The sequence below is a fragment of the Astyanax mexicanus genome, chromosome 1 (assembly GCF_023375975.1).
Source record: "Astyanax mexicanus isolate ESR-SI-001 chromosome 1, AstMex3_surface, whole genome shotgun sequence".
NCBI classification, from domain to species: Eukaryota; Metazoa; Chordata; class Actinopteri; order Characiformes; family Acestrorhamphidae; genus Astyanax; species Astyanax mexicanus.
The window spans coordinates 104,329,722-104,347,275 of record NC_064408.1 but is presented as its reverse complement, the minus strand read 5'-3'; the positions used below and the strand labels follow the sequence as shown (position 1 = coordinate 104,347,275).

Here is a 17,554-nt window from a genome sequence, read left to right as displayed (position 1 = left end):
CACAGCATTGAAGTTACTCTGGTCTACAAACACGTCTTCATCAACATCGGAAACGCTTACAACCCAGTTACAGGTAGGTTATGATTTATTTTAGATTAGGTCAGATTCAGCACGTCTGTACATTTATTAAAGGAAATTTGGCGTCATCTGTCGTTTTTTAGATGGAACTGTGTTCTTAATCAGTTATGAATGAGTCAGAATTCTGTTAGATTACAAATAATCCTAAATATGAGACTAAATTCTTAACTTTAAGAATGTTTTATGAAATGCACCCCTGAACTGAGTAATCAAGTTCATTATATTCTATGTTTAACAGGCTGGTTGATGAGATCCCTGTTTTATCTCACTTTATCTATAATTCAGGTATTTTCACTGCCCCTGTCAGAGGAGTCTATGAATTCAAAATCTACGCTTATGGACACAGTGGAAGAGGTGTATCAGTGTCCTTACAGAAGAATGGACATCATGTAACAGGAGCACATGTTTATCAAGACCAACACAATGTAAATTCCTCTAATGGAGTCTCACTGTTACTGGAAGTAGGAGATGTTGTCTGTGTGAAGGTCAGAGCTGATGCATGGGTATATGACAATACAAATCATCACACCACCTTTAGTGGTCAAATGTTGTTTCCTGTTTGAGCAGTTTAACTTTAAATGGTCAGTGTAAAGAGATCCTGTGATTTTCAGTAACTAACTTCAGAATATACATTTTAAACTCAGAGAGGTGAAAGGTCATCACTGTATCCGTACTTTATCCTTTATTTTCTTTAAAATCAGTAATACTGTATATCTGCCTTCCATGTTGATTTAATGACTAAAAGTGTGGAGGAAACTAAGTAACTAATAATGTGTGATCTTCACTATGTTACCATTTCACACTTAATGAACAACATAATCTCTCATGTAATTCATATTGTGATGAAATGAGAACTGATTTTATTAAAAAATAAATCTGAACTTGTGATCTGTAAAACCTGATGTTACAGTGGATTATTGTAACTGAGTACAGAAGACTCCCAGCTGATATCAGTTATTGCAGTTCTGTTATTATTGAGATATTCCTCTTCCAGATGATCATGTGATCAAAGCTGAGTTATGTTCAGTTCTTACAGTAAACAACTACGTCCTCAGTTAGTTAATCAATATGAGTGTTTTATAACAGAATCTTTGATCTTATTTATAGCATGTCTTTCCTGGACAGAGAATCCAAAGTGCTTCCTCTGATACTGAGATATATTCAGTACTGAAGTATTGGTTAAATAATAATTCAGAATAACATTCTTCATACTAAAATAAAAAAAATAATAAGTAGGTAAAGAATAATGCTTCTTTGTAATGTAATTCCTTGTAATTCCTACAAAGTAAAACATTTTTATTATTTTTAAATGGATTTATTAAACAAATCTTGAAGTAGAGAACACGCAGTCAGAGGCCTCTGAAGAGTTCATTTACCAGCATATCTGTAATTCAAGTCAAGTCAAGGATTTTATATTGTCATTAATCTGAGTACAGGTACACAATGTAACACAATTACATTCTTCAGGAACCATGGTGCAACATGGGATAGCAATACAATAGACAAAAATAAAGTGTAAAAAGTAACGATAGTGCAACACAAAACTATAACACTACAATAAATACAGCAGACGAGACAGTTTAACAGACAGGACAGTGCAGTACTGATACGGTATAATTAAATGTGCATAGTGAGGATAAGGTGCAGAAATATGTAACATACTGTAACATATAGAACATACATGATCACAGCGGTTACTGAGGAGAGTTTATAGTTCTATAGAATGAAGCAGCAAATATTGCTGATAGGGATAGGGGCATTTCGGTCTCTGTGTGCTGAGTGTGTGTGTGAGAGAAAAGGTCAGTTCAGTTCTGTGTGTGTTGAGGAGTCTGACTGCCTGGTGGATGAAGCTGTTGCAGAGTCTGGTATGGGAGGCTTGGGCACTCTGGTATCTTCTGCTGGACAGCATTAGAGTGAAGAGTCCATGTGAGGTATGGGTGGGGTCGTCCACAATGCTGGTGTCTTTGTGGATGCAGCGTGTGGTGTAGATGTCGGTGATGGAGGGGAGAGAGACTCTGATGATCTTCTCTGCTGTAGGGATCCGAAATGTTGCAGTTCCCAAAACAGACGGTACTGCAAGTGCTTAAGATGCTTTTTACAGTCCCTCTGTAGAACATGGTGAGGATGGGAGATCACCTCTGAATGAAGATCATAATGTGATCTGATCATAATCTGCAGTTTCTGCATGATCATGTGAGAGGATTTAAATATGATATTTATATTGAGCTAAAAGTTAGAGAGGGTGATACATATATTTAAACATTATAATAATATGTTCCATGTTCATAATATACAGTATAGTGTGAAGATTTGAACCCTCAGTCCAATGACACATGCTGTTTTATTTCGAAATATACCTTGAACTAAAAATTAAAATATATATAATTTCACTGTGGAAAGGCTGTACTAAAGACTGACTAGTCTCTAGTAAATTGTATGATTTTGTACTGCTAGAGCAATACTTAATAATGACCTGCATATTCTATAAATAAATAAGTAATATAACATCTCTCAGTCTCAGTTAGTGCAGTTTCAGACCCTAAAATAAGGACAAATAAATTCTCATAAAACACCTGGAAGTGACACTAATCAACATTAGCATTTTTCTGCTGATACCACAAGGCCACACTAAGCTATCTACATTATTGTTTCAGAGATTTATTACTGTTTCAGAGATTTTAACATCAGCTGTTAAACATTTACATGTTTCTGTACAAATTACAGACCAAAACATTCTGATAATACAGTTAATAACTAACACATGTCCACTATATATAGTATCTGAGTGTAGCAGTGAAACAGTAGAAGAAAGCGGGAGAGTTTTAAAGATGAGTGCAGTTTATCTGCTGCTGCTGCTGGTGCTGGGCTGCAGTTTGTTGGAGGGACAGTCAGTCAGGGTGAATAGCATCACTCTGAGGGGTTCTGAAGACAGAGGAGACAGAGAGAACGAGATTCAGGCTGCTGAGAATCCCACAACTGAAGCTACAACCACAACCTCCACCCAACAAAGCTGCCAGCAGGACATCCACTCTGTACTGAGAGAGATGAGCGCTGTGCTGGCAGAGCTGAAAGTTGAACAGAGACACACGACGACTGCAGTGAACAACTTAGAGAGCAGACTGAGAGCCAGTGAGAGTCAAGTGGAGGAGCTGAAGAAGAAGAGTGAAGGTAAATCATGGAGCATGCTGTGTGTGTCTAAATCAGAGAAGAAGGGAATATAGTGAGATTCTCTTTTCTTAAATTCTCTTCATTCTGTTCAGCTTAATCTTAAACAGTGAGTCAGAGTGCAGTGGAGGAAATATCGGTTCTGAATTTGAGGAACTTAAAAAAACATCTGTAACAGATTTAATTCTCAGAATAAAGCTCAGCAGTAATTGTGTTCATTAATAAATATAACATGTATACTGTTCCCTTTATTACTTAGAGAAGCTGAACGACTTGAAAACATCACTCAACAATGAAGTGGAGATCTTAAAAAAGGAGAATCAAGGTAAGAAATTTGTAATTTTATACAGAATGTTTATTTTTATACATGGATAAGCCAAATATGTTTTAGTACATTTAGTTGAGATATTTATTAATATAGAACTAAGTCAACAACAAATAAATAAATAACATAAATTGTACCTATTGGTTGAGCAGTTCAACCTTTCAGAGTAAAAGTCATTAATTTCTCATTGGTTCCTGGCACCACCTTGTCTTAATGTTTCTATTTGTACAGCAATTCAGAATTATGCTACTAACATCATCAAGTGCCAGATTTGTGCACTGTTGTGCATTCTTTTTACTTAATTTAGGGTGTTATTTAGGATTGGCCTTGTGCTCAATTTAACAACTACTAATAAAAAAACTATATTATATAATTAAATAATTAGGTGTATGTAAAATAAATTATTAGCATCAACGTATGAGCTATAAATAGCTGTTGTTCAGCCTGGTTAGCATCTGTCAGGACAGCCGGTTGAACTGGCCGGCCTGCAGCATTACATATATAGCAGCAGTAGCTCCAGCTGATAACATGGATCCTCCATAACCCGCCCTTCCATCTTGGCCACGCCCCTCTCTTCTCTTCACGCTCCCACTTTAAAAAATTGTAAAATGAAAAAAGAATGCAACGCACAAAAGGTAACTCATGTTCTCTTGTTTGTTTGCAATATCAGATTATTTTTGCATTTTTTTCGAAATTTTCCTCTATATTTTCTCGTCATCAATAAAGACCCAAATTTGATCCACAGAAAAGTGCTATTGGAGAATCTCTACGAGAATAATGTAGTATATGCATGTTGTATAGGCATATACTAGTTAGAGGATGGTCGTGTGAGGTAGTGTTTTTACGTCTCATACAGCCCAGAGTAGGCGGGGCTTAGAGTGAAGCTGGGAGAAGGAGGCTAACAGCAGCGGGCTACACAGCGGCCTCACGTGTATCTGTGCTTGTAAAAATCAAGTTCTAAAACACACAAGCTAATGCCTACAAGAAGTCTCTCTGTGCACACCACCAACAAAGCAACATATGATAAATAAAATAGCCACTTAAGAATTTCTTCCAGGTTTTTGACCACTAGTGGGCACTCCAGAGTGAGTTCAAAATTTATGAATTTATTTGAACTGGGCAAAATCATAGTTTATCATATTTTTTATTATAATTTTCCAACTAATAAAATGTACAAATTATCTCATTACAACAATATTAAATATTTCAGTACATCAATAATAAAAGCCTTAACTAAAACTCCAGTTAAAAGTCTTTAAACATGCTCACAAACCAGTCAACACACAGTAGCAGTAATGCTAGCGTCTTTACTGCCTAAAACCCTTTGACTTTCCAAATTTCAAGTAAAATTTCTCTGTGTCTGCGATCGTGACCTCCTTCCTCTCTAAAACACACCTGGCAGGTGAGAAGATGGACTTGTGGTTGCCAAAAAATCTGAAAAGGATTGTTAATGAAGAGCAAACCATTTACCTTATGAAATCAGAAACGAGTAAAATAAGTACACACCTAGTAAAACAGCTCACTAACATTTGTTCTGTTTAATATCATACTGTATATGCAAACCGTGTCCTTAGCCCAAAATATAGTGAGATTCTCTTTTTTAAATTCTCTTCATTCTGTTCAGCTTAATCTTAAACAGTGAGTCAGAGTGCAGTGGAGGAAATATCGGTTCTGAGTTTAAGGGACTTAGAAAAACATCAGTAACAGATTTAATTCTCAGAATAAAGCTCAGCAGTAACTGTGTTCATTAATAAATATAACATGTATACTGTTCCCTTTATTACTTAGAGAAGCTGAACGACTTGAAAACATCACTCAACAATGAAGTGGAGATCTTAAAAAAGGAGAACCAAGGTAAGAAATTCACAATTTTTTACAGAATGTACATGAATTTCTAGACTCATGTAAGACAGATATGTTTTAATGGTCATTACATTTAGTTGAGATATTTATGTACACTGTGCTGAACCTCAGCCTCTGTTTCTAATCCTGAACCAGTAAAACCAGTACACTGTGCTGAACCTCAGCCCCTGTTCCTAATAATGAACCAGTAAAACCAGTACACTGTGCTGAACCTCAGCCTCTGTTTCTAATCCTGAACCAGTAAAACCAGTACACTGTGCTGAACCTCAGCCCCTGTTTCTAATCCTGAACCAGTAAAACCAGTACACTGTGCTGGACCTCAGTCTCTGTTTCTAATCCTGAACCAGTAAAACCAGTACACTGTGCTGGACCTCAGTCCCTGTTTCTAATCCTCCACCAGTAAAACCAGTACACTGTGCTGAACCTCAGCCCGTTTCTAATCCTGAACCAGTAAAACCAGTACACTGTGCTGAACCTCAGTCCCTGTTTCTAATCCTGAACCAGTAAAACCAGTACACTGTGCTGAACCTCAGCCTCTGTTTCTAATCCTGAACCAGTAAAACCAGTACACTGTGCTGGACTTCAGCCCCTGTTTCTAATCCTGAACCAGTAAAACCAGTACACTGTGCTGAACCTCAGCCCCTGTTTCTAATCCTGTGTTGAATCTAAGTGCTGGATTTTGTGAGGAGAATATTTAATTTAATTAATTGATCACATACTGTCACACCTATAAAGATTATAAAGTCCTGGACTGGATACTGGATTCAGGATTTGTGTAACTAAGGTTAATATAAATAGAGTAACTACAATTTACTTAATGTATTTAATTACACTTAACAAGTGCATTGTTTGTGCTTAATTTAGTGAGTTATTTAGAGTTGAATTATTTGATTTAATTAAACTTAAATGGTTTAAGGTGATCAGTGTTTTTCTCAGACTGAGTTAACAGGTTGTACAGTGGGTTATGTAATGGAATTAGTTTAAAGTTATGGTCTCTTTGTTGTTTTGATCTTCAGCTCAGGCAGTGAATCACAGCACACTGGAGGTGAGATTTGAGACTGAAGTGGATGAACTGAAGACTAAAAGTGATGGTAATTATTTATTATTTATTTTATTAGGAATAAATTTGAGAAATGGGCAGCAGAGTGCACTGCAGGTAGTGTGTAGAGCACAGCTCCAGACTCTGTTCTGGTTCATGCATCCGATGTTGAGCATCAAGATTCTTATCAGCCTGAACGGAACCAGTTCTTTGGGTGGAAAATGGCAATCAGAGAATCTCTACGAGAATAAAATACTCACTTAAGAATCTCTTCCAGGTTTTTGGCCACTAGATGGTTCTTTAGAGTGAGTCCAAAATGAATGAATTCATATGGAGCAACTGGGCAAAATAATAGTTTATAAATGTATTATAATTTGCTGACTGATAAAAGTTATTCTCAACACAACATGATAAATGTTTCAGTACATTAAACATATGCTTTAAACTGCAGTTAAAAGTGTTTTAAACACCAACCAGTCAGCACACAGTACCAGTAATGCTAGCGTCTTTACTGCCCAAAACCCTTTTCCTGTAAAAAATATACATATATTGGAAAGACATCATTCTACTTTCCAAAATTCAAGTTAAATCTTGGACAAGTGCACCATTCCACCAAATGTGTGTGATTTGTTTGATGTAACTCTTCCAAATTAAACGTAATTTTTTGAAATCTTTTGAACTGAGAATTCAATAACACATATATTTAACTATTCAAAACATGTACTGGTCAATCTCAGGCAGCTTTACTTAATATTTTATAAAGTTTCTTCCAAGATGTTTATATTTTTCTCATTACTGTTTCCAAATCTCATGTGACATTTAAGAAACATGTTTAAAAGCAAGTTCACTACTTGCTTTTATTTTCTTTCAAGTCTTATTTTAAATAAATGGTTGACTGCTTCTTCAAATAATTTATATTTATGACAATAAAGAAATTACTCTATATATCTACATTGTATCTATCTAAAATATGCAAAGCAATTTTTATCTTTTCAAGAAGAGCCAAACCTGTAAATTATCAAATTTATTATCATACAATTTATTAAACAAATAAATAAAGGATTAACCAAACAGAATTGGAAAAAATGTGTTTTACATTAACTAATATTCACATTTAGAAATCAATAAACCAATGGACAACTCTAATTCCTGTTACTGAAACTCACTCCTGTTACTGGCACTCACTCCTGTTAATGGAACTTACTCCTGTTAATGGCACTCACTCCTGTTACTGGCACTTATTTCTGTTACTGGCACTTATTTCTGTTACTGGCACTCACTCCTGTTACTTTTTATGTTTTGAGTAATAGAACTGAAAGTAGCTCAGTCCTGTTACTGGAACTCACTCCTGTTACTGGCACTTAGTCCTGTCATTGGCTCTCACTCCTGTTACTGGAATTCACTCCTGTAACTGGCACTCAGTCCTGTTACTTTTTATGTTTTGAGTTTTTAGCATAGAATTAGCAAAAACATGAAAAATAGCTAAATGGCGGCTATGCCATTAGCATGAGGAGCACATTCTAGTGATTTTCCCAAAATTAAAAATAAGCAAATCAGATCTCAGAATTACTTTAGGTAACAGGAATGAGTGTTGAGATTGACCTCCTCCTCAGTGATAGTTACAATAAGATCCCATGATCTTTAGAAGAACCAGCTGATGTCACTTCCTGTTGTAGATGTTTCTTGTAGAATGTTCCAGATGTTTCAGATGGGGTAATGTTTTACAGTAACAGGAATGAGTGAAACCCAGAGACACAACTAAAATGTGTATTTTAACTTAAATATTATGGATTTATTATGAAATAAATATTTTTAAAGCATAGATGGGATTTGGAGTCACACAACAATGCAAAAAAATACATCTCTAAAGGATTTTAATAATTATATTTTTGGTATGGTTTATAGTTAGAGAGTGGGGACGGGTAACAAATGCTATTTTTTCAATGTTCTAGCTTTTAAGTGTTTTATTATATATTTTACTTTTGCAATTAGGTCAATGTACAAGACACTATTCTTACTAATAAACTGTATTTTAAATTTATTTTGTGTGCAGAATATGTCTACTATTTTAAATTTGTGCTTTTAGGCGTTTAGCTCCGTTTACTCCCATTCATTGTGTCTCTCTCTCGTCTCCCTTTAGTGGTTTACAGTCATTTTCTGATATAATGGAGAATATAGGAGGTGGGTAGGCTGGTCATAAACTGACTCTGGTTTAATTCTTGTTCTGGTCACTGTCACTGAGGAGTTAGGTGTGTTCTCTGTCTCTGGGGTCGTGACCTCCTTCCTCTCTAAAACACACCTGGCAGGTGAACAGGCTAGACTAAATTACTAGCAGGAGTGAGTGTGCTGGTACCTGATAGACTGGTGAACTGTGCAGGGGGATTCCTGCCTTGTGTTCAATGATTCCAGCTGGAATCTGTATTTACTGTGATCCTGATCAGGAAGAAGCAGATAAGAAGATGAACTGATGGAGGGATTCTTACACTCACATGCCTAAAGTCATGGGATAGCAATATGTAAATTGAAGTGACCTCAGGGGACAGCTTGGGAACGCCCACACCAGTATAAACTATGAGGTGTTATCTTGTGAGTGAGGTTAAACACTAATCAGTATGCTCATGGTTAAGACATGAATTACCAGAGTTAGAGTGAGACCTGATAGTGGTTTTCAGATGGATTAGAACGTTCCATTTCTTAAGTTGTGCAGAGATTTAACATTCCTCCATCCACAGTCTCACGTGTGTACCGTAAATACATCATAAAAGCATTACCACCCACTACACTGTCCGCTGTGGGTGTATCAGTGCCATCTGGATAAATTTACAGAAATCTGATCTACATTCAAGCAGCAGACATTTAATTACCCACAGTTTATTTTAAATACAGGTTTAAATTGTTCTGCAAATTCCCACTGTAAAGTTAATTAAACATGAGGACTTTGGTGAAAATGACTGTAAGTGAAATGCTGTGTACTTTGTTATTCAGAGTCACTGAAAGACTTGAAAAACTCCCTGAAGATCACAGAGAACAATGTGGAGATCCTGAAAAAGGAGAACCAAGGTACTAAATTCAGTTTTTGTAAGAAAACCTCTAAGAACTTTATTAAGAGGGAGAACTTTCTATAAACAGACAGATTAAAGAAATTGATGCATTGTTGAACTTAAATGTTTTTATATTTTGTTCTTGAGGTTTTAGAGTGAATTAGTATTATTTAACAAATGATCCCATTTAATATATACAATCTAACCACAAGTTTTTCTAATCTGTATAATAATTTATATAATTTTAGTTTAGAATTTGCTCTTTTGCTTGCACAGCGTGTGTCTCTATTTCCACTGTAAATGTGTTTCATTGTTTATTTCTTGAAACTTTGCATTTGGACAACATGTGTTACTATGTTAATATTAATGATGTTCAATATAGCAGAAGAAATCTATCATTAGTGTTGAATTGATTTCTCCAACGTTCTGTTTATTAAAGAGAGAAAAGTGGTGTTTTCAGCATCACTTTCAGGCGGGGAATCGGCTAATCATGGACCATACAGCACTGATGTTACTCTGGTCTACAAACACGTCTTCATCAACATCGGAAACGCTTACAACCCAGTTACAGGTAGGTTATGATTTATTTTAGATTAGGTCAGATTCAGCACGTCTGTACATTTATTAAAGGAAATTTGGCGTCATCTGTCGTTTTTTAGATGGAACTGTGTTCTTAATCAGTTATGAATGAGTCAGAATTCTGTTAGATTACAAATAATCCTAAATATGAGACTAAATTCTTAAATTTAAGAATGTTTTATGAAATGCACCCCTGAACTGAGTAATCAAGTTCATTATATTCTATGTTTAACAGGCTGGTTGATGAGATTCCTGTTTTATCTCACTTTATCTATAATTCAGGTATTTTCACTGCCCCTGTCAGAGGAGTCTATGAATTCAAAATCTACGCTTATGGATACAGTGGAAGAGGTGTATCAGTGGTCTTACAGAAGAATGGACATCATGTAACAGGAGCACATGCTTATCAACAACAAAATGAGACAAATTCCTCTAATGGAGTCTCACTGTTACTGGAAGTAGGAGACGTTGTCTGTGTGAAGGTCAGAGCTACTGCATGGGTATTTGACAATTGGTTTCACCACACCACCTTTAGTGGTCAGATGCTGTTTCCTGTTTGAGCAGTTTAACTTTAAATGTTCAGTGTAAAGAGACTCTGTGATTTTCAGTAACTAACTTCAGAATATACATTTTAAACTCAGAGAGGTGAAAGTTCATCACTGTATCCGTACTTTATCCTTTATTTTCTTTAAAATAAGTAATACTGTATATCTTCCATGTTGTTGTAATGACTAAAAGTGTGGAGGAAACTAAGTAACTAATAATGTGTGATCTTCACTATGTTACCATTTCACACTTAATGAACAACATAATCTCTCATGTAATTCATATTGTGATGAAATGAGAACTGATTTTATAAAAGAATAAATCTGAACTTGTGATCTGTAAAACCTGATGTTACAGTGGATTATTGTAACTGTGTCCATTAGTAATGGAAATAATGGTCCTTTGTAGTGTACAGTTAATTCCTAAAAACTAAAACATTGAGAAATGTCATTAATTATTAATAAAATTATTAAACAAATCATGAACTAGAGAACACTCGGTCAGAGGCCTCTGAAGAGTCTATCTAGCAGCATATCTGTAATTAAAGGAGTCCTGCTACTGATCATTGAATGTATGCATTAGCATGAGTTTCATATGTGATTAGTACCTGGATCGACTTTGACTGGATTCTGTTTACACTTTTTACTAAAATGTGTTTCCAGTGTGACCAGGTAAGATCAGATTTTACTCTCCTGCATAAAAAGCACATCAACACGTGCACAACTCCCATTTCACTTGCTGTAACTGACTGTAATCATGCTCTCTCACCTGCTACTACCAGTGTTTTACTCTCTATCAAACAACACAGTCTAACTGTATCCCTACACGCAAATCCCATTCAGTGTACACTTGTGTTAAATGTGGTGGAGATGCGTCTCTGATCACCTCTGAATGAAGATCATAATGTGATCTGATCATAATCTGCAGTTTCTGCATGATCATGTGAGAGGAGTTAAATATGATATTCATATTGAGCTAAAAGTTAGAGAGGGTGATAAATATATTTAACAATTACAGATTTACAATTCAACAGTCTACTGCAAAATGTTAATCCTCAGTTAAATGACACATGAACATTTTCTGCACATTGTAGTCACAATTCTTATTAATCACTGTGGGTAGTTTCATTAGGGTTAATAGTCCACTCTAAACACATGACTAACACGTGCACAACATTTTGTACTGCTAGAGGAATATTTAATAATGGCCTGTATATTTTATGAATTAGTTTATAAATTAGTTTATAAAAATATAGTTTATAAATTAGAAAACAGGTATTTTTCTGCTGACACCACAAGGCCACACTAAGATATATACATTATTATTTCAGAGATTTATTACTGTTGTAGATTTTACCTATCAGCTGTTAAACATTTACATGTTTCTGTACAAATTACAGACCAAAACATTCTGATAATACAGTTAATAACTAACACATGTCTACTATATTGTCAGAAGTGGGATCCGGCGCCGGCAGCGGGGAGAGGCTTTGGGCGTGCTGGCATCTGAGATGGCTCTGCTAACCCGCCAAGCTTATCCGGCATTTCCGCGAGCGGCTCGGAGAAGTCTCGCGCTGGATAATTTCCTGCGCGCCCTAGAGCCAGACGAGCTGCGCAAACATGTGAGACTGGCCGACCCACAGACCCTGGAGGCCGCGGTGGAGGTGGCTGAGCGGTCCGAACTCATCCTGTCCAGCCATCCGGAACCGTGGGGGGCGTCGCCCGGAGCCCAACTGGAGTGCTGGCATTGCGGGGGGCGTGGCCACAAGCGAGCGCAGTGCGGCCGGCCGGGAAACGGAGCCGGGACCACCAAGTGAGGGTTACGGTGGCCCCAGGGATTCTAGGCTTACCCTCGGAACCTGATCACGGAGCTGTCGGACCCGGCGGCTATTTTCTGAAGTGCACGCTGAATGGAGTGACGGTGGACGCGCTGGTGGACACGGGCTCGTCAGTCTCGCTGATAAAGCCTGAGCTCGCGAGGAGTGTGGCAGGCGAGTTTGTGGTGGACTACAGCCGGCGCATCGCGCTCTCTTCAGTCACCGGAGATCCTATCGCTCTCCTGGGATTAACGGAGCTGACAATTGATGTTGGCAAGGGCCCCTTTCAGCAGGAGTTCTGGGTTGGGCACATCAATGATCCGTGCATTCTGGGCAAGGACCTGCTCGCACGCGTTGGAGCCGTCATTGATTGTGCACGGGGCTCAGTTCTGGTGACTGGACTCCCCGTAGAGGAACATGACGAGTGCGGGGTAAGTGAGCCGTTGGGGGGGGGGGTGCGTGTGATTCGGTGCACGTTATGTTCGAGGGTCCGTTAGATGAATTTTCTGGGCCATGTAGTGAGCGGTGCTGGTGTGGAAACCGACCCTAAAAAGACGGAGGCTGTCCGTGACTGGCCTGTCCCACGTAACGCGAAAATGGTTCGTAGTTTCGTGGGGCTCGCATCGTATTACAGGCGGTTTATCAGGGGGTTCGCGGACGTGGCGGCGCCGCTTCACAATTTAACTAGACCGGGTGTGACATTCCGTTGGTCTGACGAGGCGGAGCGAGCGTTCGAGGAGCTAAAAAGCCGTCTATGCAATGCTCCAGTTCTAGCGTATCCGAATATGTTGGAGAGTTTCATTGTGGATACTAATGCGAGCGACCGTGGCCTCGGAGCGGCCCTGTCACAGGTTCAGGATGGCTCAGAGCGCGTAATAGCGTACTATAGCCGCCGCCTGGACAAGGCGGAGCGTAACTATTGCGTAACGCGCCGGGAGCTACTCGCGGTGGTCGAGAGCCTGAAACATTTCCGACCGTATGTGTATGGGGTCCCATTTCTGCTGCGCACCGACCACGCCTCGCTACAGTGGCTCATGCGTTTCCGCGAGCCCGAGGGCCAGCTTGCGCGCTGGATATCTAGACTCCAGGAGATTAGCTTCGAGGTTATGCACCGACCGGGCCGTAGCCATGGTAACGCAGACGCTTTGTCTCGCCGGCCGTGTGCGGCCATTGACTGTAAGCATTGCGCTCGTGCGGAGGAGTGGCCGGCAGTGTAGCGGTGGCCCAGGTGTCCGTAGAACAGATCCGAGATGCGCAACGGGCGGATCGCGACTTAATGTGGGCAGTACAAGCGCTCGAGGCGAATGTCGCGCCGTCGTGGGAGGAGGTGGTGCCGTTGGGTCCGGTCGCTAAAGCGCTGCGCTCCAACTGGGCTAGCTTTAGCTTATCTGATGGCGTGCTGTGTCATACCTGGGAGGATCCGGCGAATGGGCGGCGCGTGTTTCAGGTGGTGATACCGCGGGCGCTTAGGGATTCGGTCCTACGGGGAGTCCATGGGTCGCCTGGGGCTGGGCACTTTGGCGTTACCAAAACCCTGAAGCGGCTGAGACAGCACTTCTATTGGCCTGGGTACAGGGCTGATGTGGAGCTCTTCGTGCACTGCTGTGACGTGTGCGCCGCCAAGAAAGGCCCCGCGAGGGCGCCCCGCGCCCCACTTCACCCCTATCAGTGCGGCGGCCCGATGGAGCAGGTGGCCGTGGATGTGTTGGGCCCCTTCCCGGTGACGGACTCTGGGAACCGCTATGTCTTAGTGGCGATGGACTATTTTACGAAGTGGCCGGAGGCCTACGCGGTGCCGGACCAAGGGGCGGTCACTACTGCAGATGTCCTGGTGCGGGAGTTCTTCTGCAGATTCGGGGTTCCGGAGGAGCTGCATAGCGACCAGGGGAGGAACTTCGAGTCGGAGGTCATGGCGGAGGTCTGCCGCATCTTGGGCATACATAAGACCAGGACGACGCCCCTTCATCCGCAGAGTGACGGGCTGGTGGAGCGGTTTAACCGCACGCTGGCAGCGCAGTTGGCCATGGTGTCGAGCAAAGGCCAGCGTAACTGGGACAAACATCTACCGGTCGTGCTGCTGGCCTGCCGCTCGGCCGTGCAGGAGACGACAGGATTCACGCCGGCCCTGCTTATGTTTGGTCGCGAGCTGAGGACGCCGGTGGCTCTGGCTTTCGGGGCGCCTCCTGATGGGGGCGAGCACGCTACGGACGCGCCCACTTTCGTTTCGCATCTTCTGTCCTCACTGGATTTAGCGCACGGGCTCGCGCGCTCGAACCAGTCTGCTGCCGGACGGAAGCAGAAACGCGCGTATGATACGCGCTGCTTTGGGGAGCCTTTATCTGTGGGGGCGAGGGTTTGGCTGTACAACCCTCAGCGTAAAAAGGGACTGTGCCCGAAGCTTCAGTCGGCATGGGTGGGTCCGTGCTTGGTGCTGTCCAGGCTTGGGGAGGTGGTGTACAGGATCCGGTGGGGCAGGCGCAGAATGATTGTGCACCGGGCCAGTCTGGCCCCATATAGGCCGAAACTGCTGGACACTGGGGACGGCGGTGCAGAACCTGCTGGCCCTGCACCTGTGCCTGACCAGAACTCTAACTCTGTGGAACCACTGGCGGGTGGCGATTTGCCCGGCCCCTCCAGGCTGCCGCAGGTGAGGAGGCCGCTCGCCCATCTTCGAGACTTTGTGTGTGACTGATTGTAAAAAAATAAAAAAATAAAAAAAATGTTTTGTTGTTCATGGGGTTATTGTTGGGTTTGTGGGGTCGCCGGGATGGCTGACCCTTAAGGGGGGGGCTATGTGGCGTCTGTGTGTGTGTGTGTGTGTGTGTGCCAGCTTTTAGTGTGCCTGTGGGGGCGGGTCATGGTAATCCGGGGCCAGCGGGGCATTATGGGGGTATGTTTTGGTTGGGTTTAAGGGGACCTACCATCTCTGTGCTGGATAGCTGGGTTGGTGGCCTCAGGGCTGTTTGTACTGTGTTAGCAGTTGGGTTTCACTCTCCTAGCCTTGTTAAAGGCTATAAGTGAGTGGCAAGCCTGTTAATAAAGAGCTGTTGAGTACTTGCAATGAGTCTCACGAGTCCTCCTTCCTCTTCCACGCCACAATATATATAGTATCTGAGTGTAGCAGTGAAACAGTAGAAGAAAGCGGGAGAGTTTTAAAGATGAGTGCAGTTTATCTGCTGCTGCTGCTGGTGCTGGGCTGCAGTTTGTTGGGGGGACAGTCAGTCAGGGTGAATAGCATCACTCTGAGGGGTTCTGAAGACAGAGGAGACAGAGAGAACGAGATTCAGGCTGCTGAGAATCCCACAACTGAAGCTACAACCACAACCTCCACCCAACAAAGCTGCCAGCAGGACATCCACTCTGTACTGAGAGAGATGAGCGCTGTGCTGGCAGAGCTGAAAGTTGAACAGAGACACACGACGACTGCAGTGAACAACTTAGAGAGCAGACTGAGAGCCAGTGAGAGTCAAGTGGAGGAGCTGAAGAAGAAGAGTGAAGGTAAATCATGGAGCATGCTGTGTGTGTCTAAATCAGAGAAGAAGGGAATATTGTGAGATTCTCTTTTCTTAAATTCTCTTCATTCTGTTCAGCTTAATCTTAAACAGTGAGTCAGAGTGCAGTGGAGGAAATATCGGTTCTGAATTTGAGGAACTTAAAAAAACAACTGTAACAGATTTAATTCTCAGAATAAAGTTCAGCAGTAACTGTGTTCATTAATAAATATAACATGTATACTGTTCCCTTTATTACTTAGAGAAGCTGAACGACTTGAAAACATCACTCAGCAATGAAGTGGAGATCTTAAAAAAGGAGAATCAAGGTAAGAAATTCACAATTTTTTACAGAATGTTTATTTCTATACACAGATAAAACAGATATATTTTAGTGGTTATTACATTTAGTTAAGATATTTATTAATGTAGATCTTAGACAACAACAAACAAATGAATAACAAAAAGTGTTCCTGTTCTTTGGGCAGTGCAACCTTTAAAATAAAACTCATTAATTTCCAGTGTCCCTGTTTCTAATCCTGAGCCAGTAAAACCAGTACACTGTGCTGGACCTCAGCCTCTGTTTCTAATCCTGAACCAGTAAAACCAGTACACTGTGCTGGACCTCAGTCCCTGTTTCTAATCCTGAACCAGTAAAACCAGTACACTGTGCTGGACCTCAGTCCCTGTTTCTAATCCTGAACCAGTAAAACCAGTACACTGTGCTGAACCTCAGCCCCTGTTTCTAATCCTGAACCAGTAAAACCAGTACACTGTGCTGGACCTCAGTCCCTGTTTCTAATCCTGAACCAGTAAAACCAGTACACTGTGCTGAACCTCAGCCCCTGTTTCTAATCCTGAACCAGTAAAACCAGTACACTGTGCTGGACCTCAGCCCCTGTTTCTAATCCTGAACCAGTAAAACCAGTACACTGTGCTGGACCTCAGTTTCTAATCCTGAACCAGTAAACCCAGTACACTGTGCTGAACCTCAGTCCCTGTTTCTAATCCTGAACCAGTAAACCCAGTACACTGTGCTGGATCTCAGCCTCTGTTTCTAATCCAGAACAAGGATTTTAAAGTGCCTGATTTTGTTAGGAGAATATTTAATTAATTGGTGTAGGAACCGGGTGGATGGGTGGGACATATATATCAGAAATAGGTGGATTTGTCCCCCTCAAAAATTATACCGCAGGACTGGGGCGTCGCCTGGAGCGAATCATTTTGCTGTATTGGGGGGGGGGGGGGGGTGTATTGAATTCATGTCTAATATGTATTTTCTGAATATATCTGATATAACAGCTCAATTCTAATTCTTCAGTTTAACATGTATTTGTATCAGGCTACAAACAGGGCTGCTTTATGAATTCATGCATTGTTTTGATCTTCAGATCAGGCAGTGAATCACAGCACACTGGAGGTGAGATTTGAGACTGAAGTGGATGAACTGAAGACTAAAAGTGATGGTAATAATTTATTATTTATTTTGTTAGGAATAAATATGAGGAATGGGCAGCAGAGTGCACTGCAGGTAGTGTGTAGAGCACAGCTCCAGACTCTGTTCTGGTTCATGCATCTGATGTGGAGCATCAAGGTTCTTATCAGCCTGAA

The 17,554-nt window shown here is 41.0% G+C and overlaps 1 protein-coding gene across 1 annotated transcript in view; it reads left to right on the top strand.

Moving 5' to 3' along the window:
* Nucleotides 1–17,554, top strand: part of LOC125780970 (uncharacterized) — a 90,479-nt gene that overhangs the window by 69,102 nt on the left and 3,823 nt on the right. Inside the window, exon 7 of the mRNA XM_049463472.1 lies at nt 10,373–10,572. Coding sequence (XP_049319429.1) covers nt 10,373–10,572 — 200 coding nt within the window. The remainder of the gene's footprint in view (nt 1–10,372; nt 10,573–17,554) is intronic.